At 44.3% G+C, this 24,748-nt stretch overlaps 1 protein-coding gene across 4 annotated transcripts in view; it reads left to right on the plus strand.

The window, feature by feature from the left end:
* The window catches only part of BACE2 (beta-secretase 2), a 125,378-nt gene that overhangs the window by 84,189 nt on the left and 16,441 nt on the right, over nucleotides 1-24,748 (plus strand). For 2 of the 4 annotated variants that reach the window (XM_049874906.1, XM_049874908.1), the window contains exons 4-8: nucleotides 1,199-1,327; nucleotides 2,625-2,759; nucleotides 4,833-4,934; nucleotides 8,892-9,041; nucleotides 14,207-14,375. In XM_049874906.1, coding sequence (XP_049730863.1) covers nucleotides 1,199-1,327; nucleotides 2,625-2,759; nucleotides 4,833-4,934; nucleotides 8,892-9,041; nucleotides 14,207-14,375 — 685 coding nt within the window. The remainder of the gene's footprint in view (nucleotides 1-1,198; nucleotides 1,328-2,624; nucleotides 2,760-4,832; nucleotides 4,935-8,891; nucleotides 9,042-14,206; nucleotides 14,376-24,748) is intronic. The other 2 variants (XM_049874907.1, XM_049874909.1) reach the window with 2 other exon arrangements.

Consider the following 24,748-nt stretch of genomic DNA (forward strand, 5'->3'; position numbering starts at 1 on the left):
AAGGCAGTCATGATGTGACAGCATCTTAATAGCTTCCAGAACTGCGATCTTAGGTTTACAACAGCGGAGTACCAAAAGGAAAAATACCAAAATGCCATGCAGTAGAAAGTTCTAACAGGGGGATGCTGCGTGGTTTAAAGTCAAGAAGGGTACGTGTCAGGGTCATATGCTTTCACCATACTTATTCAATCTGTATGCTGAGCAGATAATCTGAGAAACTGGACTAAATGAAGAACGTGGCATCAGGATTGGAGGAAGACTCGTTAACAACCTGTGTTATGCAGATGACACAACCTCGCTTGCTGAAAGCAAAGAGGACTTGAAGCACTTACTGATGAAGATCAAAGACCACAGCCTTCAGTATGGATTACACCTCAACATAAAGAAAACAAAAATCCTCACAACTGGACCAATAAGCAACATCATAATAAATGGAAAAAAGATTGAAGTTGTCAAGAATTTCATTTTACTTGGACCCACAATCAACACCCATGGAAACAGTCAAGAAATCAAAAGACATATTGCATTGGGCAAATCGGCTGCAAAAGACCTCTTTTTAAAGTGTTCAAAAGCAAAGATGTCACTTTGAAGACTACGGTGCGCCTGACCGAAGCCATGGTGTTTTCAGTCGCCTCATGTGCACATGAAAGCTGGACAGTGAATGAGGAAGACCGAAGAATTGAAACATTTGAATTATGATGTTGACGAAGAATGCTGAATATACCATGGACTGCCAGAAGAACAAACAAACCTGTCTTGGAAGAAGTACAGCCAGAATGCTTCTTAGAAGCAGGGATGGTGAGACTTCATCTTACATACTTGGGACATGTTATCAGGAGGGCCCAGTCCCTGGAGAAGGACATCATGCTTGGTAAAGCAGAGGGTCAGCGAAAACGTGGAAGACCCTCAATGAGGTGGATTGGCACAGTGGCTGCAACAGTGGGCTCAAACTTACCTACTATTGTGAGGATGGCGCAGGACTGGGCAGTGTTTCGTTCTGTTGTACGTGGGGTTGCTATGAACTGGAACAGACTCAGTGACACCTAACAACAATTGCTCTGCCTGCTCACAAGCTTGTTTATTGTTTAGCCCTGGAAAACGAAGTGTAAGGAAAAATAATATTGTGTATAAACCTTGGGCCGTTCCTTATCTGCGCTGTGAGTCATGAAGCTGTTGGCCTTCTTTTCACCTCCCGCAGCCATCAAGTTCGCTGGAGACGTTCTTCGACTCCCTTGTGATGCAAGCAAAAATCGCCAATGTTTTCTCCATGCAGATGTGTGGGGCAGGACTGCCAGTGGCTGGATCTGGTACCAACGGAGGTAGTCTTGTGGGTATCTTTTAGTCTTAAAGGGGAGAAAAATCACAAATCATTGGGGCTATTTGGTTTTTGTTTGTTTTTTTCTGTTTTAGTAAGCATCAGATAAATAATAGACACAGAAGTCTGCATAGGTACTGTGGAAATTTGATAATCCTTTTTTTTTTTTATTATAGGGCCTTTGAAAAATGGATAAAATTAGGTTTTCTTTTACTCTTCCAAACCATCCTGCCATCTTGAAAGATAATTCTCATTCCTTCCCCAGATTCCATCACAGCTTTTGTGTACTGCCTTAGGAAAGGAAACTGTTCTCGGGAGGGTGGAGGGAGGTGGGAGGAGCAGTGGAGGGTCCGAAGCTGGGCCTTACCTTGGGTAGCAGAGGGAAGGAGGCAGCTGGGACATCAGGGCATCCTTTCTCTCTCTGTCAATGCACGCACACACACAGACGTGCACACACACCACACAGCAAAGGTGTTATCTGCTGAGACACCATGGATCTGCCTTAGGTGGAGCTTGCCCTCAATGGACCCTGTACCCAGGTGTCTAACATAGCAGAGCAGCAGGAGGAGGAGGGTGCCTCTGGGGTCTAGGGTGGGTGCTGCTGTCTGCTTTCCTCCCTGAAGCGGAGAGGAGAGCCAAGGTCCCATTTCCTGGGAACTTTCATTTGCTCACAGCTCACCTGCTCTTAACACCTTTCGAATCCCCTTTTGGAAGGGAGAAAGGTAGCTTAGGGTTTGTGGAGTTACAGTAATGGTTTTGCAAAATGAAGTTTTGATCAGGGAAGCTGTTTTGTTCTGCCTTCGTCTTGTCCAGTATCTAAAGAACTAAATTACTGTCCATCTGCATGGTTAGCTGTTTTCATGCATTCTGTGGGGGGATATCGCAATATTACAAAGCTGGAATCATACAGACTTTCTTTACATAAAAGAAACCACCAAACGGTCACAGTTTTACCAAGGCATAATGTTGTTTGACCTGTTTAATTTTCAAGCATATACATTTGTTTCACAGCATCAAACAAAAGTATCAATTGCTGTGTATTTTTTTCAAAATATATAGTATCTGCTTCTCTGGAAACCCTGGTGGTGTAGTAGTTAAGTGCTACAGCTGCTAACTAAGAGGTCGGCGGTTCGAATCTACCAGGTGCTCCTTGGAAACTCTATGAGGCAGTTCTGCTCTGTCCTCTGGGGTCACTATGAGTCAGAATTGACTTGACAGCAATGGGGTTTTTTTATATGCTTCTCTGTGTAGCCTGCTGGTTTGTCTGTGTGTTTTTCTCCCTTATGCCTGTAAATACTTTTCTTCCCAGGTCTTGGGTGGAATTCAACCCAGTTTGTACAAGGGCGACATCTGGTATACACCTATTAAGGAGGAGTGGTATTACCAGATAGAAATTCTGAAATTGGAAATTGGAGGCCAAAGCCTTAATCTGGACTGCAGAGAGGTACGTAGCGGATGGTCTCTGTTGTGTCCATTCGTCTGTCTGTGTGCTTGAGTCACGTAAATATTACAGCTGGGTCCTGTGTATGAAATCAGAAGTTGCCCTAGCACAGGAGTGTTACATTAAAAGATACAGGGTCTTTTTTGTAGGGTAAGTTTAAATTTGTGTAAAGAACCCTCCCACCAGAAAAAAATTGCTCTCTTCTAATCACTGAGCTTTATAGGAGAAAATAGCATAAAGTGATTAATGACGAGGATTATCTTGAGCTCCGGAGTCCTGGTGGTACAGTGGTTCAGTGTTCTGCTGCTGACTGAAAGGCCGCTGGTCCAGACCGATCAGCCACTCTACAAGAAATAGATGTGGCAATCCGCTTCTGTAAAGATGACAGCCTCGGGGCAATTCTGCTCTGTCCTGTCGGATCGCTGTGAGTTGGAATTGACTTGACAGCAGTGAGTTTCTTTTTTTCTGACATTATGATTATGGTGATTTGGGGGAGCCTCAGTTTTCTACAACATTTTCAGAAGGGTTTATAGAAGCTACCAGCATTTCATTTTATCCTTATGTGTTACTGTTTCCTTTATAGACATCACATTCCACCGCAAATTCCCACACACAGATACCTCTGAGAAACCCATAAAAGGCAAAGTTGATAAAATGATGGCCAGTTCCACTGGGATTGTGTTTCAGGCCCAAGTCCACAAATCTGTGGTTTTTAGTCAGACAGCACAGTTACTTGTCATTAAAGAACCCAGTCGTAGCAGATTCAAATGTGAGGGCCTGAACTGAAACAAACTCTGTGTGTTTGTGTGTCTGTGTGTGTGAGTGTGTATTAGAGAGAGTACAAGTATATACTTGGAAGTTTGAGTCTCAGATGCTTGGTTCTTTCCCGCCCACTCAGTGCATCACTCATTCCCCAGAAGAACAAACAACAAAACCCAAGCTCCTCAGGGCAGCGTTTCTGTTTGGTACAGGCCTCGCATAGATTTACTTTTCTTACATATATAAAAAAGTAATACTTTTATGAACAAACTAAATTGTATTTTCAGTTATGTTAAATTGCCTCCAAACTGAAAGTAATTTTATATTTGAAAAGAATTTTATACACGAATCAGTATATTTCATTTTCTTAAAATTCTTAACTTGTCCCGCCACTGCCTTTTGACCTGACTGCTGTATTTGGTCTTAGAACTCATGCATTTGCTTTAAAAACAGGAGAATCAAATTGCCTAGGACACGTTCCTTGCCTGGACATCCTTGCTCATACAGTTGTGTCCCTGGCGGTTGGGGTGGCTCGTCTGTGTCAGCTTGCTTACTGCCATTCTTGTCATTCTGCCACACAGAATCTCAGAGGTGGGGACAGGGCTGGCAGGGTGTGTGTGTGTGTGTGTGTGTGTGTGTCTTTTACTGAATGTATCTCTGATCTCTGGTTTATTTCCAAAAATTGGGGTCGCTGAGTGGTGCAAATAGTTAGTACTTTCAGCTACTAACCAAAACCTTGGAGGCTGAAGTCCACCCAGAGGTCCCTCGGAAGGAAGGTCTGGAGATCTGCTTCCAAAAAATTAGCCATTGAAAGCCCTGTGTAGCACAGCTGTGCTCTGACACACATGGGTCACCATGAGTTGGGGTTGACTCCACAGCAGCAGGTTTTTTTAATTGCAAAATTACCTTCCCTTTTTCTCTTTTTCCCTTACCAGGATACTAAAGGGTTGATTTTGTAAATGAATGTAAATGCCACATAATGTGTTGTTTCATCCTGGAAAGACCCTTTCTTCCCCTGGGGGTTCCCTGATGAGGGGGAAAGCTCTGTGTTGGGAGGGCTGTTCTTTCTGGTCACGTCACTTCCCCTTCTGGGCCTCAGTGCCCTTAGCTGTGATACGAGCATGTTGGGCTAGGAGATCCCTGATCCCCACATGCCAAGAACATGAAATGAAATGAGACATAGCCACCCAAGCAGTGGTATCGCTGCCCTGATTTGTATAACAGCTCCGCAGTGATGGCGGACAGCAGAGGCCCACATCGAAGGGGAGCGCCATTGTTGCTGATGTGCCTTCTCCCCGCCCCCTCACCCATTCCTAGTATAACGCAGACAAGGCCATCGTGGACAGTGGGACCACACTCCTGCGGCTGCCCCAGAAGGTGTTTGATGCAGTGGTGGAAGCTGTGGCCCACGCATCTCTGGTGAGTCCTTGTGATGCTCATGAGCCTTTGAGAACACCTTGTCATGGCCACTCCACATCGGGGGGAGTGATCCCATGTATCTGAAAGTCTCCATCTGAGGGTTCTTGGTTTTTCTTAAACGGCTATTTGTCAAGTCTTATTCTTTGTTGTTTATCAGCAAACAGTCCCTTCTTTTGAACTTCAAAGGTATTTCAAACAAGGGTTTAGTCGGTGTACTTTTTTTTTAGTTTAAGAAAAAACACTTGGTAATATAACTATGTCCCTGGGTGGTACAAACAGTTAATGTGCTCAGCTGCTAACCAAAAGGTTGCAGGTTCAAGTCCACCCAGAGACACCTCGGTAGAAAGGCCTGGTGTATTTTTATGCAAATAATGCATGCTTTTTTTTTTCTACATTTGTTTGCCAACTGTGCCCTCTTTCCTTATTTTCATAAGTGCCACTAAGCCAATTTATTTTACATGTTGCTGTTAAAAAAATTAGCATAGCACACTTAGGAAAATACATCACGGGAAGGGTGCAGTTGGCAAATAAATGTAGAAGGCAGGCATTATTTGTATAAAAATACAGTACTTCTGAAAAATCAACAGTTCCACTCTGACACAAATGGGGTCACCATGGGTTGGAGTCGACTCAAGGGCAGTTTAAATATCACTATATTAAGGTAAATAGTAAAGGAGCCCTGGTGGTGCAATGGTTAAGTTAACCGAAAGATTGGAGGTTCGAACCCGCACAACAACTCCACGGAAAAAAAGACCTGACAATCTGCTCTGGTAAAGATTACAATCTAGAGAACTCTATGGGACAGTTCGACTCTGTGCCACGGGGTCGTTACGAGTTGGAATTGACTCAACGGCACCTAACAACAACAACAATGTAAGTAGTAAATCAGGACTAAGTTTATAGTCTTTAAAAAGAAAACAAACCAAAAGTCTTACTCCTTTTTGGTCTTCATCTAAGCTATATTAAAATCTGAATTCTTACTTCTGTAAAAGTATGTGGTTTTTCTCTCAGGAGGTAAAGGTCAAACAGCCGACCTAATTATTTTACGGCCATGTGTTGAAATACGAGTTAAAATCATGGTGGAGGCCAGCATGCCTCTAGGGCCCTGGCTGATGGTATTCCCAGTGTGACCCCAACTGTCTGTTCAGTTCAGGGCAGCAGAATGGACCAAAAACATTGCAGAGCAACCCTGCTTTGAGGGTCAGATGGGATCACATTTTGTCTGATTTTAGACATTACTAGCTGGGCGCCTGGGGAGGGGCCCCGTGCCCCTCGAGAGCCTCTGTTTTCTCCTCTGCAGGGTTTCGTGAGGGAAAGGTAAAGTCCCCAGCGTAGAGTAGGCAGTGCAGAGAGAAGCTTTATTTAATTTCCAAACCATGGTGCCACTACTACTTCTTTGGAGGTGAGACAGATGTTAGTTTTGACTGCTTGAGTATTTTCACAAGCATTTGTCCATTTAGGGCCAACCTGGCAAGAGCACCAAAAATGAGGGTTTCCTGCACAAAGCCTTTGTCTGGTACTAACATGGGCTGAAAGGAGCAGTGGTGTCAAAGCACAGCTACTAACTGAACGGTCAGCAGTTCGAATCCACTAGCCATTCCTTGGAAGCCCTGTGGGGCAGTTCTACTCTGTCCTATAGGGTCATTGACTCAACTGCAATGGGTAACATGGGCTGAGGAGGCAGTGGTAGTTCAGCGGTAGAACCCTTACCTTACACGTGGGAGACCCTGTTCAAGTCTCGTCAGTGCACATCGTGTGTAGCTACCACCCACCTGTGTCAGGGGAGACAGAGTGTTGCCATGATGTTGAACGGAGCCCTGGTGGCACAATGGTTAAGAGCTCGGCTGCTAACTGAAAGGTCAGCAGTTCGAATTTGCCAGCCGCTCCTTGGAAAACCCTATGGGACAGTTCTACTCTGTCTAATAGGGTCGCTATGAGTCGAAATCGACTCGATGGCAATAAGTTTTTTGGCTTTTATTATGATACTGAACAGATTTCAGTGGAGTTTTCAGATTAAGAGGGATCAGGAAGAAAGGCCTGGTGATCTGCTTCCAAAAATCAGCCAATAAAAACACTATGGATCACAACAGAGCAGTGTTTCCTTTCACTGTGTATGGGGCCACCATGAGTCAGGGGCCGACCTCGTGGCCGCTAACTACAACAACATGAGCTGATTGTCCCACAACTCTGTGGGGGTGGCCGTGCTCAAAGAACGATTGACAGGAAGATTTCACAGCAGTTGCGCGTTACAGTCTATCTCAGGGATGCCAGAAACATAGGAAACAAGAGAGGGCTTTTGGCTGTGCCAAACCAAAGCCTCAAAAGTGTAAAACTGCTGTGACAAGAGCAGTAGGCAAACCAGAGAACACAGAGGGAAATAGGGAAGAAATAACATGGAGACCCTCGTTGACCTAGAAGGTCTATGAGGCAATACAGTCCAGAGCAGCTGCCAGTCAGTAACTAGAGCAAAGCCCTATCTTTTCTAATATCTGCTGAATCAGAAAACACGGATGGTAAATTTTTTTAGCATCTTGGGTTTAGAATCATAGCAACCCTGTAGGACAGCGGAGAGCTACCCCATAGGGTTTTCTAGGCTATAATCTCTATGAGAGCAGATCTGTAGGTCTTTCTCCCCTGAAGTGCCTGGTGGGTTCCAGCCACAGACCACAGGGTCACTATGAGTCAGAATCAGTTCAGTGGCACCCGACAACAGATTTAGAATGCTTGCTGAAAATCAGACCAAGTTTCAAATAAGGACCAACATGCTGGTTTCTTAAAGAATAAAAATACCTTCTGCTGAATTCACAGGTGTGTCTTCAAATATAACCTTCTCAGTTATTATAAATTTTCGACTACTGTCGCAGGGTTGTGAGAGGGACTAGCTGATGGCCACAACCCAGGCCTCTGCAGCACCTTCCAGAGACCCGAGACAGCAGGACTGGGGGGCTGACACGCGTTCGCACCCCTGAGTTCACCGAAGCACGTGTTTCAGCAGTGACTATTACTTGTGAGAAAGCCACGAGGTAGAAAGAAGGAGATTACGAAATTTGTTTGCCTTTTCTAAAATTATCCTCTGACTTCAGCGCTGCCTGTGTCAGGAAGAAGAACCTCGGGCAGGTTATTTGTTTTGTTTGGGGGCAGGGAAAGCTCAGCAAGGGGTGTATTGTCTCTCTGTCTTAAATACTGACGCAGGAAGCGTTTGTTCTTTTTATCTGCTAGATTTATCTGACAGCTCTATCTTGATTTGGGTTTTCTTTCTAGCGAAGGGAAGGGCTGGCTTCAGAGAAGGAAGGAGAATAAAAATGTTGGGTTCTGGCTCTTGGCTTTGGTTATGCAGGTGGGATTTTAGAAATGAATGGTTTGTATTAGTGGTATTGGTGGTTTCCGAGTCCCTGGGTGGCACAAACGGTTAAACACTGGGCTGTTAACCGGAAGGTTGGTGGTTCGAATGCACCCAGACGTGCCTGAGCAGAAAGGCCTGGTGATCTGCTTCCGAAACGTCTGTTCCACTCAGGAGGGAATTGCTGAGCTGGTGGAATTCAGAGGTAAGGTCATGCTTGAAAGGGCCTTACAGTCCACATTTAGGATTTGTTCTCTGTTCTAAGCGCCACAGCCCATACTACTGTGTGACCTCGGGCAAGTTACTTCACCTCTCTGTGCCTGGGTTTCCTCATCTGTTAAGTGGAAATGGTAAGTGTTGTGAGGATGAAAGAAAATTATCATATGTAAAACACTTCTAACAGTCCTTATAACACTAGCAAGGGCTCGAGGTGTGCCAGCCATTTTACTTGTTATTTTGTTATCACCATCGTGCTTCCAGAGGACTGATGTCTCCACCACTGTGTCCAAGTGAAATGTTGTTTAGCCCTGTGGGCGTCTGGTGCCGAGAGCTGGGAGCTGTTCCAGGCTGATATGCCAGACTAGTCATTGTTTATTCCATGATCTCGTTTTGTCTAGATTCCAGAATTCTCTGACGGCTTCTGGACTGGGTCCCAGCTGGCATGCTGGACTAATTCTGAAACACCTTGGTCTTATTTTCCTAAAATCTCCATCTACCTGAGAGACGAGAATTCCAGCAGATCATTCCGCATAACTATCCTGCCTCAGGTATGGCCTTGAACTTGTACTTTTCTCTCTCGAATGTGATTGCAAAAGCATAGATTTTCACATATAACACCCGTATTAGATATCACGCGGGTATTAGAGATCTGCTGTTACCACAATAACGCTGTGTAACGAATGGCCACAAAACTTGGTAGCTTAAAACAGCAAGCATTTATTCTTGCTCATGAGTCTAGGTCACCGGGTAGCTTGGCCAGGCTGGGGTGGGCTTGGCTGATCTCGGCTGGCCTTGCTCACGGGTCTGCGGTCAGGTGACAGTAATATAACTACTGTGTGCTAGGTTTTAGGGCCATAATGGGGGCAGACAACAGACCTCTGTTCTTAGGGTACTTAGATTCTAATGCAGGAGACAGAAGTTTCTCAATCACATCAGTAAATATAAAATTATAACTGCAAATGGAAGAAGGACCATCAAGGAAAGGTACACCGAGGTCTACTGGAATTATGTGGGGTAGTCAGGGAGGGCTTCCTGGACAAGGTGGCATCTGAGCTGAGATCTAGAGGGGAAAGGATCTCAGAGCTCCATGATCTAGGATGGCCACATGCACATGTCTAGCGGGTGGGACAGTGGGGTGGCTGGCCACGTGTCTTCCATCATCCAGCCGGTGATCATGTTGTAGTGTCAGGGTTCCAAGAGAGAGAGAAGCACTCAAGGGCTCTTGAAGTCTGGACTCAGAAGTACCACTCTTTTATCCACCGTACTGCCCAAACAAGCCCAAGGCCAGCCCAGATCCTGGAGTGGGGAATAGACTCCCACTGTCAATGACAAGAGCTACAAAATCACATTGCAAATGGCAGCTCCAGGGAAAGGTGAAGAACTGGGAACAGTTTTCCAATCTATCTAATACAACACCGTATATTTTTTCCCTGTTTATTTTTAAATAAAGGAGCCCTGGTGATGCAGTGCTTAAGCACTGTATACCCAAATTCTTCCCCTCCTTTAAGCCCTGACTCCAACAACGAGCCTTTTGTGAAACCTTTGCTGAGCAGAATAGCCATCATGGGTGACCTTGTCCTTGAAACTCATGTGCATTTTTTCCAGTCTACTCATCTGCATGGAATTGTACCTTTAGGTTATATTTTATGCTGTTGCTGTTTTCATTTGATGTCCATGTTTGTTTTTTTAAATTTATATTTCTTCTTCAATTAAATTAATTCCTTGAAAATGAGAACCAAGAGTTTTAAAAATCATCCTTCCTTCATAGGACCTTAGCCTTCTAGTGCAGCTGTAACAGAAATACCACAAGTGGGTGGCTTTCAAGAACAGAAATTTCTTTTCACACAGTTCAGGAGGCTAGAAGTCCGGATCCAAGGTGTCGCTCCTAGGCGAAGTCCTTCCCTCCGTGGGTTCTGAGGGAATATTCTGGTCTCTTTCAGCTTCTGTGACCCCAGCGTTCCTTGATCCCTCAGTGGCCTCTATTTTTCCTGCTTTGTGCTTGCCTCTGTGTTTAATCCTCTCTTTTTATAACTAAAAAGCGAGTAGGTTTAGGATGCTCTACACTGGTAAGGCCTCTTTAACATAACATTAGATTGCATTATGGAAGGTGAATACATCATAATACATTACAGCCACAAGTGCCGGGCTTAGGATTCCAGCACATATTAATGACACAGTTATTACTACTGACAGGCCCCTGGATGACACAAATAGTTTATGCTTGCCTACTGACCTAAAGCTTGGTGGTTCGAACCCACCCAGTAGCGTTCATACCTACGGCCTACTTTGTTATTGTTTGGTGCCGTCAAGTCAATTTTCAACTCATAGGGACCCCATGTGACACAGTAGAAGTGCCTCATAGGATTTTCTAGGCCTGGTGATCTGCTTTTGTAAAGCTTACAGCCAAGAAAACCCTATGAAGCAGTTCTATTCTGTAACGCGTGGGGTTACCATGAGTCGAAATCGACTGGATGGCAACAGGTTGTTATTATTAACACATATATTCCAACACATATAGGATTTAGGATTCTAACACATATTATTGACACAATTCAATCCAGAGTAACTGCCTACCAGCTGGTGCCATTTATGGAACGGACAGATTAATGGGTCTTTGTTGTACCTTGACGGATTTGGGATAAAAGAATTGGGCTTGGGTATAGACAAGGAAGAATAATTTCAGAAGAAAAAGGTCAACGATGATATTGCCTTTTCCCCATTTTCAACTTTACGTGTGGTGGTGCATATTCCCAAAATGGAAAGATGTTGGGGGAAGGATTGACTGCTTCCAGGGGAACCCAGCCCAACAGAGGACACATATGGCTGGACGTGAGAGGCTTGAGTGAAATGCTCAGCACTGCCCTTGACTCACTGGAACTGGGAGCAAATCACTTAGCCCTCTGTGTCTGTCTCTTTAATTCTAAAGGAGAAATAAGAATACTTGCCAGAGACATTTTCAAAAAACTGCGATATACTTGGCTCAAAGGCATCACACAGAGTCATGTTCGAATGATGTTTTCAGCACCTTTAAACTAATGGTGCTCTCACTGATTACATTCTGGTCAGCCTCATGGTGAAATGTGAACATGGTTTGTAACTAAAGTCAGAACCCAACCTGAGAACAAAGGCGAATGTGTAAATAAATGGCACGTGGGTTGGTCAGCAGAGCGGGGACTCATACAGAAGCAGGAGGGAAAAGCAGGCATTCAGGGAAAAAAATCTGTTATGTGCAGGGCAAGTAATGGCCATTGACACTGAAGGGTCACCTGGGGATCTTCCGTGGCTTTTAGGACGGAGCCCTGGGCGAGCCTGGGATATAAGAGGCGGGTTTCGGAGGTTTTGCTTCATTTTCGTACCTCTGCATAAGAATTCCTGTCATTCTCACTGATGAGGCTGTGTGTATTTTTTGGTTGACTTTGGCATGTTCACATTTTCCATTTCTACAATCTGCTTTCCTCCTCTCTGTTTTTCTCCATCTCGTCGCATTTGCTTTCTGCTTCCTTGTTGAAGGTGGGGGACAGTGGTGGTTCAGCGGTAGAGTTCTTGCCTCCCGTGCGGGAGACCTGGGTTCCATTCCCGACCAATGCATCTAACGTGCAGCCGACCCCTGTCTGTTCGTAGAGGCTTGCATGTGGATATGTAGCTGAACACGTTTCAGCAGAGCTTCAGACTGAGATAGACTAGGAAGAAAGGCCTGGCGATCTGCTTCTGAAATCAGCCAGTGAAGACTCTGTGGGTCACAACGGTCTGATCCACAACCAGTCATGGGGATGGCAAAGGGCCAGGCAGTGTTTTGTTCCATTGTGCATGGGGTTGCCATGAGTCAGGGGCCCACAGAACAGCAGCTAATGATAACAGCAGCCTTGTTGGGAGAGGACTTTGACAGGAAGTTGCAAAAGACCCCCTGATGACAACCCCACAAGCTCCACGTGCTGTGACACTCCCCTCAGGGTCTCCTAGCAATTTGGCTCTGTCTCTTTTGCCCCCTTTCTAATATTGAGGGCAATCAGGGCTTCCTTGTCACCAAAGTTTTAAAACAGAACTCCTACCTAGATCCTTTCATGCGTACTAGGTGGGCAGATGGTCACTAGTACAGAAAAGAGCCATATCAAAGACAATTTTCTTCAACTCTTGTCTGTCCCCAACATTTGGGCTGAGTTATTTGATGTGTTAAAAAAGGCAGCCCCCAGCCCCAGCCCGAAGGCAAATTCCAATTTTTTTTTTCCCTTCACATAACTGTAAAAATGTAAATACATTCAATCTAAATACCACTAGTTGGTGTATTTGTGCTATTTTAGTTTTAAGGCAGACAGTTTATTCTGAGATCCGGCAATACCGAAGCTTTCCCAGCCTGTTACAGAATTTACAATCTGGAATCCTTACTGGAAGTCAACTAGGACACACAGAAAGGACAGACTAAAAGATGTGAACTCAGTTTGCGTCCTATTTGATAACAAACTCCTTGCGACAGTATCCGTTGCATATTTGAGAACTCTACTGTGTGGGTTTTCTATTGAATTCGCTCATTCAGAGAGTTACGTGTGTGTGTTCATACCTGTGGCCCACTTTGTTGTTGTTGTTCGGTACTGTTAAGCCAATTTTGGATTCATAGCAACCCCATGGGAGAGCGTAGAGCTACCTCACTGAGTTTTCTAGGTTGTAATCTTTACAGAAGCAGATGTCTGGGTCTTTCTCTCATGGAGCCACTGGGTAAGTTTGAAACACCGACCTTTCAGTTAGCAGCCACGCCCTTAACCATTGCACCACCAGGGCTCCTTCAGGCCTTCTTACGGAATCTTAAAGGTAAAGCAGATCTGATAGAGATGCCTGAGAGGGACGAGCCAGTGAGCTAAGAGGAAGAAGAGAGTGCTAATCTCTTAGAGGCCAAGTGGAGAGAGAGTTTCAAGGAGGAGGGCTAGTCGATGCTACCAAGAATTGAGCCTCTTGGAATACTTACCACTCTCCTTGCTTACCTGGCTCCTTCATAGATGGAACCTTCTAGAGGGAATCTTACTCATCATTGTATTGCTAGTACCAAGCTGAGCTAGTCTGGTAAGTGCTCAGTAAATAGCTGATTAATGGATGGATGGATGGACAGACTGACAGACATCCTCTGTACGTGTATGTGTGTATCTGCGCATAGTTTGTTGTTTTAGTTGTCGTCCAGTCAGCTCTGACTTATGGGGACCTTTTATATAATGGAATGAAACATTGCCCGGTCCTGAGCCATCTTCAGGGTTGTCAATATGTTTGAGCCCATTGTTATGGCTGTTTTGTCCATCCATCTCACGGAGGGTTTCCTCTATTTTGTGCTGACCCTCTACATTACGCTATGAGTCAGAATTGACTCAATGGCAATGGGTTACAGGTACTTACATTACAAACACGGTGTTTTCTAGTGATTGGTCTTTCCTGATGAAAGTAAGCTAGCTGAAGTCTCTCCATCCTCACTTCTAAGGAGCGTTCAGCTTGTATTTCTGGTATATTCCACCTGTATAGTTACACGAGGTTGTTTATATGTTGTCATGTTCCTGTCACTTTCAATAATGTTTCTCCACTCTCAGATGGGAGGGACGCTAGGTCTTCTTTTTTCGTCTGTGACTCCCCATGGCACCCCAGAGGGTTCTGAGCACAGCTGTCACCTCAGCAATGTTGTGATGTTGCCTGACTCTTGTCTTCTGTGTTTGTTTGCTCCCTCCTTTTACACAAACAGCTTTACATCCAGCCCATGATAGGGGCTGGCCTGAATTACGAGTGCTACCGGTTTGGCATCTCCCCTTCCTCGAACGCGCTGGTGATCGGTGCTACAGTGATGGAGGGCTTCTACGTCGTCTTTGACCGAGCTCGGAAGAGGGTGGGCTTCGCCATGAGTCCCTGCGCAGGTGAGCGATTCCTGCCTGGTACAGAAAGCCCTAACATGGGCACTTTCAGTAAATTACTAACTTGGAAGTAATTCCGGATGACAGATCGGTGACTGTTGAATTGTTTCACTCATGCCCTTCATCGGTGATCAACAGCTTATCAATAAAATGGGTGGTGGGGTTGCTGAATGAAGCTCCTAGTCCAGTGTTTGACATGCAAATACTCAGTACATATCAGTCATTACAATTCTGTCACGTTCGACTTTAAATGGCATCCCCATACCAGGAATACAAATTCTTGGTGACGCCTTGATGGGAAATTACAGTGTTTGACAGCTAAAACAAAGTGAGTGAAAAAGAAAAATCCTATGTAAGCTCTGTCTATTTTTTCCAAGGAGCCATGGTGGCGCAGTGGTTAAGCGCTTAGCAGTTCAAACCCACCAGCAGTTCCTTGGGAGAAAAGACCTGGCGATCTGCTCCCATAAAGTTGACAGGCTTGGAAACTCTCTCTGAGGCAATTCTGCCCTGTCATATAGGGTCACTATGAGTTGGAATTGACTCAGGGGCACACAACAGCAGCAACAACATATTTTTCCTTAAGGAAATTCTCATCACCAAGTAACAAGTAAACGCCTATGATTGCTCTTTCTCAAAACCCTGAAGTAATGAGAGCAAGGAGCCCGACTTTGTGGTAGAATTTTCTTAGAGGGCTGGGTGGCGTGAGGGTTTGCAGCTGTGGTCGTCTCTGAAACGTAGTTGAGGATCTGGCAGGTCTTTTGAGAAAACGGGGCCTTTGGGAACCAGGAGCGCACGATAAAGTTGCGAGCGCGGCTAAACCCCTGCAGCTGGAAAACTTCAGGTTGAACAGTTTGCTTGAGGTGGAGAGCGTTCCCACAGGGCTTGATATAAATGGGAGGCAGGATAAGGTGCTTCTGCTAGGAGTCCAGGCTGACAGGGAAAAGGCAAACCACACCAGAGGGTGTGTGACTGGATTGCCGGGGACGAGTGAAGGAAGAGTGTGAATTGGGGAAGTGATAGCTGAAGCCTTTCCAAGCAGGTATTTCAGAGGGCCCAAGCATTTTGGCATGGAGACCCCGTGTGTGCAGACTATAACTGTGCTCCATGTGGTTTTCAATGGCGGTGACCTTTCAGAAGCAGGTCACCAGGCCTTCTTCTGAGGCACCTCTGAGTGGGTTCAGATGGCCCATCTCTTGGTTAGTTGCAAAGCGCTTAACCATTTGCGCCACGCAGGGACTCCCTGGTAGCATGCTAAAGGGGAGACAAAATAAGCAGATGTGCGCTAGAAAAAGAGCTAAGGACGAGGAGGTGTAACAGAAGAATTGTGCCCAGGCAAGGTCAGGAGGATCAGCTCTGACATGGGGTGGGGCTTTTCTCTCTACTGAGGGACCCCAAACAAGACTCCGGCAGTTTTAAGGACCTCCAGTGGGTAGAGGGGAGGGCCAGGGGCAAGAGCTAGTGGTAGAAAAGGAACAGAAGAAAATGTGGGGATTATCATGAAATGCCAGATGACCATGTAACCAATGGTGCAAACAGTTAACAAGCTCAGCTGCTAACCAAAAAGTTGGAGGTTTGAGTCCACTCAGAAGAAAAGCCTCGTGATCCTCTTCCGAAAAATTAGCCATTGGAAACCCTGTGGAACACAGTTCTACTCTGACACACATGAGGTCGCCAGGAGTCAAATCAACTCAGCAGCATCTGGTTTTGTATGGAACCGAAGGAAAGGAACGATGAATTTGATGGAAGGAAAGCCTTACACGTTAGATACAGTGGAAGGCCAGGCAGGAACGCTGTACTGGGCCTCCTGATGACTTAGCAGACGGACACACGGAGCAAAGAGTGGGCAGGAAAGCCCCCGAGATGAAAGGCTGCAGATAAAATGCCAAATGATCAAAGGTGACTTCTGCAGGGCGGGAGAGATGTCGGTTATTATTTTTGAATACTGAAATCATGGCCTTGAAATGGAAATTCTGGAAAACAAAGCAAGTTAAGTCATGTTTTTTTATCCTTGTTTCAACACGCTGTCATTCTTGGCAAGTAGAGTAACAATTTGGAGAATGGAAGGAGAAACATGTAAAAATGTAGACTGTTTGGCCAATTCGTACTCTTTTTAAATAAAATCACCCAACCCAGGGTACGTATTTGATATGTTGTAATATATCTTCATAAACGTCAATGCAGGCTCACTTAACTTTATATTCAGTTTATATTTGTGGATCTTTGAGGCTTGTCGTTTTATACCTTAAACCCAAACCAGTTGCCACCAAGTCGATTCTGACTCATGACGACCCCATATGCGTCAGAGTAGGACTGTGCTCTACAGGGTTTTCAGTGGCTGATTTTTCAGAAGCAGATTGCCAGACCTTTCTTCTGAGGTGCTTCTGGGTGGACTTGAACCGCCATCCTTTCATTTAGCAGCCACGTGCTTAACCGTTTGCCCCACCCGTAGATTCCCATTTTATGTCTTAGTCCTGAGTCAGTGTTAACCTTTTGGAAGTGCGTTAGCCCTTTCCGTCCCTCAGGTTACCCTTGAGTGAGCCCTTTCTCCGTTAACTGTAATGTACTACCGGCAACAGTACTGTATTCCCCAACTGTGAATATTTGCATTCTTTTTAACCCAGAGAATCTAAGAACTGTGGCAATTTTGCCCACAGTTTCCATTCTCTTGCTAAATACCATTAGAGGCTACTATGGCAACAGCCGTTACATCGTTCACTGTAATACTGCAGAGAGCATGATAACTGTATGTTTCCTGAGTGAGTCGCTGTTGCAACTAGTTCAATATTAAGCACTTCCAGGCAGGGCCACCTTCCTTCCTGCACTTCATCGGAATTCTTTGTTAGGTACTCTTATTCAAGTTTTTGTTGCTATCTTTTTTTTTTTTTTTTTAATATATTTAAGGATTTGGTACTTAAATATTTGATTTTACCAGCAGTGGGAATATACACTGATGTATGCCTCCCCTTTGGTGCAAATTGTTTAGCTATTAAAGTAATTATTTAACCTCAGGGCTGCAATTAAAGGAGACCGCTCTTCATAGCACCATGATAAATGGAATATATACCCGGCCTTTTTTTTTTTTACTTTGTGTGTTTATTTCTAAATTATAAAATGTTTAAAATATTTTTACAATCACAGAAAACCATATACTATGTACACACCTATGGAACCAAACCAAAAACCAAACCCGTTGCCATCGAGTCGATTGCGACTCCTAGCGACCCTATTGGACAGAGTAGAACTGCCCCGTAGAGTTTCCAAGGAGCACCTGGTGAATTCGAACTGCCAACCTTTTGGTTCGCAGCCAAGCTCTTAACCACTATGCCATCAGGGTTTCCAAACCTATGGACCATCCAGATTTAATGAATGTTAACCATGTATCACATTTTTTTTCCTCAAAAATTTGTCGTAGAAATAAAAAAATAACAAGTATAGCTAAAGCCCCACCCCTTCCCCAGCTAAAAAAACTAAGCCCGTTGCCGTCCAGTTGATTCTGACTCATGGCAACCCTACAGGACAGAGTAGAACTGCCCCGTAGGGTTTCCAGGGAACGGCTGATGGATTTGAACTGCCGACCTTTTGGTTAGCAGTTGAGCTCTCAACCACTGTGCCACCAGGGCTCCCTCCCCAAAGTTAACCTCTATCCTGAAATTGATGTATATTCTCTTCATAATTATTACCACACATTTATAGTTTCACTACATAGGTGTAAGTACCTTGTATTTGTCATCTCTCACTGTGCAACAACTTAACCCAAAACTTGTTGTTGTCGCCTGTCAAGTTGGCCCTCTACTCCTGGCAATCCCATGCACGATGGCGCAGAATGTTGCCAAGTCCTGTGCCATCTCCACGATCCTTTGTGGATCAGACTGTTGTGATCCATAGGGTTTGCATTGCAAGATTTTTAGCAGCTGGTCACCGGGCCTTTGTGCTGGAAGCGCCAGTGAAACCTGTTCAGCATCATGTGTTGTTAGGTGCTGTCCAGCCAGTGTCGACTCATGATGACCCCATGTGTTACACAGTGGAACTGCTCCTTAGGGATTTTTTGGCCGTTATCTTTACAGAAGCAGATCGCCAGGTCTTTCTCCCACAGAGCCGCTGGGTAGGTTCAAACCGCCAACCATTTGGTGAGAAACCAGGTACTTAACCATCGTGCCACCAGGGTTCCTTGTTCAGATCGTAGCAAACATGGAAGTCTCCACTGGCAGACAGGTGTCTGCTGCATATAAGGTGCATTGGCTGGAAATCGAACCCAGGTCTTGAACATGGAAGGTGAGAATTCTACCACTGAACCACCAGTAACACTACCCCAAAATATTATCAGCTGTTTATTACCTCACACAGTCTGTGAGGGTCAGGAATGGAGGAGCAGCTTAGCTGGGGGTTCTGGCCCAGGGCCTCTCACGAGGCTGCGGTCATCTGAGGGCTGGATGACCTGCTTCCCAGCTCACCCACACGTGTTGGCAGGAGCCCCCCATTGTCAGGGAGTGAGCAGAGCTGTGACGAACTGCCAGGTGTCCTAAATAGCTGATTAAGACAAAAAGCCAAAATGAAAATAACAGTAAGCCTTTCACCACTTACCGTGTCAATATAAGTAAAAGAAGCCCCAAGAAAAGGTGCCTGGCTCCCCCCATTCCACATTTTCCCAGGAACAGGGCCAGTCGAGGACCAGGTGGATCAGCACCAATGTGAGGGTGGGTTCTTCTCGCTGCTCAGGGAGCCCCGAACAAAAGGCTCCTGCAGTTGGGGCCAGTAATAGGGCGAGAGAGAACGGCTGGTGATAGGAAAGTACTGAGCACTGTGTCAGAGTGCATAAAACTGTCTTCAAGGTTCTCTCACTTTCCCTCATAAGGAGACAGAAGGCACAGCCTTTATGACCCGATCTTGTCTCACCTCTGCCTATTCTATTGGCCACACAATAGGCCAAACTTGGCCCAACCTGGGAGGAAACTACAATGGTGAATATCAGGAGCGAGGGTCACTGGGGTCATCTTAGAGGCTGCCTACCATATACTGTGAATAAGTACTCATGACAAGATATAGAAATAAAAACAAACTAACCAGTTGCTGTCAAGCCCATCCCACCTCACAAGTGTTGGAGTAGAACTGTGTTCAGTAGGGATTTCAAGGCTGTGACCTTTTTTTTTTTTAATTGTGTTTTTAGTTGAAGGTTCACGGCTCAAGGTAATGTCTCATATAAAAATTTATGCACATATTGTAATGCGACCCTAGTTACAATCCCTATGATGTCACAGCATACTCCTCCTTTCCACCCCAGGTTTCCCGTGTCCATTCACCCAGCTGCTATCCCTTTCTGCCTTCTTATCTCGCCTCTGGGCAGAAGCTGCCCATTTAGTCTTGTGTATCCACTTGAACTAAGAAGCACACGCCTCATGAGTATCATTTTATGTCTTATAGTCCAGTCTAGGAAACCCTGGTGGCGTAGTGGTTAAGTGCTACGGCTGCTAACCAAGAGGTCAGCAGTTGAAATCCGCCAGGCGTTCCTTGGAAACTCTATGGAGCCATTCTACTCTGTCCTACAGGGTCGCTATGAGTCGGAATGGACTCGACAGCAGTGGTTTTTAGTCCAGTCTAATCTTTGTCTGAAGAGTTGGTTTTGGGAATAGTTTTAGTTCTGGGTTAACAGAGAATCCAGGGGCCATGTCTTTTGGGGTTCCTCTAGTCTCAGACCATTAAATCCGTTCTCTTTATGTGAATTGGAGTTCTGTGCCCCACTTTTCTCCTGCTCCATCAGGGGCTTTCTGTTGTGTTCCTTGTTAGGGCAGTCACTGATGATAGCCAGGCACCATCTAGTTCTTCTGGTCGCAGGCTAATGGAGTCTCTGCTTTATGTGGCCCTTTCTGACTCTTGGGCTTATATTTTCCTTGTGTCTTTGGTGTTCTTCATTCTCGTTTGGTCCCGGTGGGTTGGGACCAATTGATGCATCTTAGATGGCTGCTCTCAAGCTTTTAAGACCCCAGATGCCACACACCAAAGTGGGATGCAGAATATTTTCTTAATAAACTTTGTTATGCCAGTTGACCTAGATGTCCCCTGAAACCATAGGCCCCAGACCCCCACCCCTGCTACTCTGTTCCTCGAAGTGTTTGGTTGTATTCAGGAAGCTTCTTAGCTTTTGGTTTAGTCCAGCTATGCTGACCTCCCCTGTATTATGTGTTGTCCTTCCCTTTACCTAAGATGATTCTTGTCTGCTATCTAGTTAGTGAATATCCCTCTCCCTCCCTCCCTACCCTTGTAACCATCAAAGAATGTTTTCTTCTGTGTTTAAACCTTTTCTTGAGTTCTTATAATAGTGGTCTCATACAGTATTTGGCCTTTTGTGACTGACCGATTTCACTCAGCATAAGGCCTTCCAGATTCATCCATGTCATGAGATGTTTCACAGATTCATCATTGTTCTTTATTGTTGTGTAGTATCCCATTGTGTGAATATACCATAATTTGTTTATCCATTCATCTGCTGATGGGCACCTAGGTTGTTTCCATCTTTTTGCTATTGTGAACAGTGCTGCAGTGAACATGGGTGTGTATATATGTATTCCTGTGACTGCTCTTATTTCTCTAGGATATATTGCAAGGAATGGAATTGCTGGATCGTGTGGTACTTCTAGGAAACCCTGGTGGCCTAGTGGTTAAGTGCTACAGCTGCTAACCAAAGGGTCGGCAGTTCGAATCCACCAGGTGCTCCTTGGAAACTTTACGGGGAAGTTCTACTCTGTCCTATAGGGTCACTGTGAGTCAGAATCGACTCGATGGCACTGGGTTTTGGTTTTGGATGTACTTCTATTTCTAGCTCTGTAAGGAAGCGCCGAAAAGGCTGTGACCTTTTGGTAGCGGATCACCAGGGCTTTTCTTCCAAGGTGCCTCTGGGTGGGTTTGAACCACCAACCTTTCAGTTAGTAATCAAGCACCTAACCAGTTGTACCACCCAGGGACTCCTAACAAGAAATAGGGTTTCTTTTTGATATTTTTAAATTTACATGAATGCTGTGGTACTATATGTGTCCTTGGGCAGCTTGCTTTTATTGCTCAACATCGTTTTCTAGATTTTTCCGCACTGCCTTAGGTATTGCTGTTGTTGTTAGCTGCCTCCAACTCATGGTGACCCCGTGTGACAGAGCAGATCTACTCCACAGGGTTTTCTTGGCTATAATCTTTATGGAGGCAGATCACCAGGCCTTTCTTCCATAGAGCCATTGGACGGGTTCAAACCACCAACCTTCAAGTTAACAGCCAATTGCAAACCACTTGCACCACCCAGGCTCCTTGACTAGGTCATTTATTTTAACATTTATTTTATCCCATTATATGAATATACCCAGTTTCTTTATCCAGGTACACATGGATCAGCATTTGGGTCCTTTCTCCTATTTTGCACTCATAAACAGCACTGTAGGAAACATCTTTGTGCGCATGAATGAGCTCTTCTGGAAATGGTATTTATAGGTAATTTAGTACACCATTCTTCAGTGTTACTGGCTATTGTCAAATTTGGATCCAGAGACCACCAGCATCATATAAGAATTTCCATTCCTGCAGAGAATTTTCGTATTCACTTATTTATTTTGCCAGTCTGTGTGTGTGAAATAGTAATACATTTTAGTTGATTACTCATGAGATTACACAGTTTTGATACACGTACTGGCTTATTGGGGATTGAGCTTTTTCTGAGAGTGAATTCTTTTATGTATCCCTATTTCTAATTGTCTTTTTATTGATGTGTATGTGTTCCTTATATATTTAAAATATTAACTTTTCTGGGTTACGTGCATGACAAATACTTTGACTCTCTCTGGATTCTCATTTTACTTGTTTTTGGTGTTTTTTATTTATATTTTTTCTAATTTAGTGAAATCAAATTTATCAATCTTTTCCTTCTGGCTTCAAACTTTGGTGTCCTATTTAAGAAATTCTTCCCTGATTTCAGAAAATAGAGACAATTTTTTTTTTCCCCTAAACTGTGAAGTGGGAGCTAACTTTTTACATGGACATTCAATGTTCTCAGCATCATGTATGGAATATCTAACATTTTCCCCTCTGATTTTTTCTAATATTTCATTATGAAAAAGTTTAATATATAGAAGAGATTAAAATATGCCTTATAAACCAACCACCTAGATTTAATCATTTTAAACATTTTACCATATACTGTTGTGTGTGTATATGTGTATGTACGTAGTTTTTGCTGAACTATTAGACAATAAGTTCAGGTCCCGTGAGATCTCATCCCTAAATATTTTGTTGCGCGTCTTTTAAAAATAAGAACATTCTTCCACAATACGATTACTGCACCTAAAAAAAATAGCAATATGACGTTGGTTGTACAATTTGATTAATGTAGTTGGTATCACTAAATTATATAGGTGAAAAACATTGATTTGGCCAATGTGTTATATATAATGTTACAACAATAGAATATTTTTTTAAATAGCAATAATTAGCTGATATTATGTACTATCTAGGCTATATTCAGATTTCCCCCATTGTCCCAAAAATATACTTATTATTTTTTTTTTGGCAGGGGAGTGGGTGGGAAGGAAGGCCAGTTTTATAGAAGGTTTCATATCTGGATTTGTCTCAGTGTTACCTAATGGTGTCATTTAACTTCTCCCTCTAACCTCATATCCTGTGAACTAGCATTCAGGGTAAACACTTTTTGCAAGGTACGCACTGAATTTGAGTACTATCTCTGTCATATACCAAGCCCCCACGTACGGAAAAAAAAATCCCAACCCATTGCCGCTGAGCCAATTCCAACTCATGACGACCCTGTAAGACAAAGTGTCACTGCCCACACAGGTTTCCAAGGCCATAATCTTTATGGAAGCAGACTGCCACATCTTTCTTCTGAGGAGCAGCTGGTGGGTTCGAACCGCCAACCTTTTGGTTAGCAGCCGAGCACTTAGCCACTGCGCCACCAGAACTGCTCCTCCCCACATCTACCCAGGTCTCTTTCTGTGGACTCTGTCTTGTCCCATTGGTCTAGTTGTCTGTCCCTGTGACACCATGTGTTTTTAATTTTTATACTTGAAATAAGACTTAATATCTGGCAGGGGCTTGGACCCTAGCCCTAGGGCCTCTTTATCTCTTTCTTTTTAATTTTATTGTGGTAGAATATATATAACAAAATATTTTCCATTTCAACCATTGCTATGTGTACCATTCAGTGACAGTAATTACATTCACCATGTTGTAAAGCCAATGCTACTTTCTGTTTCCAAATTTTTCGTCACCCTTAACTCAGTACTCAAATTTCTTCTGTCACCCACCCCAGTAACCAACCACTACTAAACCTTGATTACTATGCATTTGCCTGTTCTAGATATTTCATGTCAGTGGGATCATGTAATATTTGTCCTTTTGCATCTGACTTATTTCACTCAGCGTAATATTTTCAAGGTTCATCGACACTGTCAAAACCAAAAAACAAACCCATTGCCATCGAGTCGATTCTCATAGCAACCCTATAGGACAGATTGGAACTACCCCATAGAGTTTTCCAAGGAGTACCTGGTGGATTTGAACTGCCGACCTTTTGGTTAGCAGCGTAGCTCTTAACCACTATACCACCAGGGCATGGAACATCCGCACTGTAGCATGTATTAAAGCTTCATCCCTTTATCTGGCTCGACATCATTCCATTGCATGTGTAGACCACGTTTTGTTTATCCATTTATCTGTTGATGGGCATTTGGGTTGTTTCTACCTTTGGCTATTGTGAATAGCCCTGCGATGAACATTGATGTATTCTGGGGCCTATTTCTAATTGAGGAATGTCTCTTGATTCTGGGCTCAGCTACATGTTTAAAATTTAGAGGTTGTATTTTATCCTAAAGGCATTCTGGTGGCGCAGTGGTTAAAGCGCTTGGCTGCTAACCAAAAGGTGGGCGGTTCGAATCCACCAGCCACTCTGCGGGAGAAAGGCGTGGCAGTCTGCTTCTGTAAAGGTTACAGCCTTGGAAATCCTCTGGGGAAGCTCTACTTTGTCCTAAAGCGTTGCTAGGACTCAGAAGCAACAGCAGTGGGTTTGTTTTTTGTTTTGTTTTTTATCCTCATTTCTGTGTGTTATACTGGCAAGAAGTTTCATCTTAGCTCCCACTACCATTTGATGGAGCCAACATCTTTGGAAGCTGCCCTTCTCTCTGTCTTTTATTTTGGTTTTGTAACAATAACAAAAATGGCCACGGAAGCAGCAGTCAGGAAATCAAACAACGTATTGCCTTGGGCAAATCTGTGACAAAAGACCTCTTTAAGTCTTAAAAAGCAAAGATGTCACTTTGATGACTAAGGCGCGCCTGGTATTAGCCACAGTCTTTTCAGTTGCTTCATGTGCATACAAAAACTGGACAATGAAT

This window comes from Elephas maximus, chromosome 2 (assembly GCF_024166365.1).
Source record: "Elephas maximus indicus isolate mEleMax1 chromosome 2, mEleMax1 primary haplotype, whole genome shotgun sequence".
Taxonomy (NCBI): Eukaryota; Metazoa; Chordata; class Mammalia; order Proboscidea; family Elephantidae; genus Elephas; species Elephas maximus.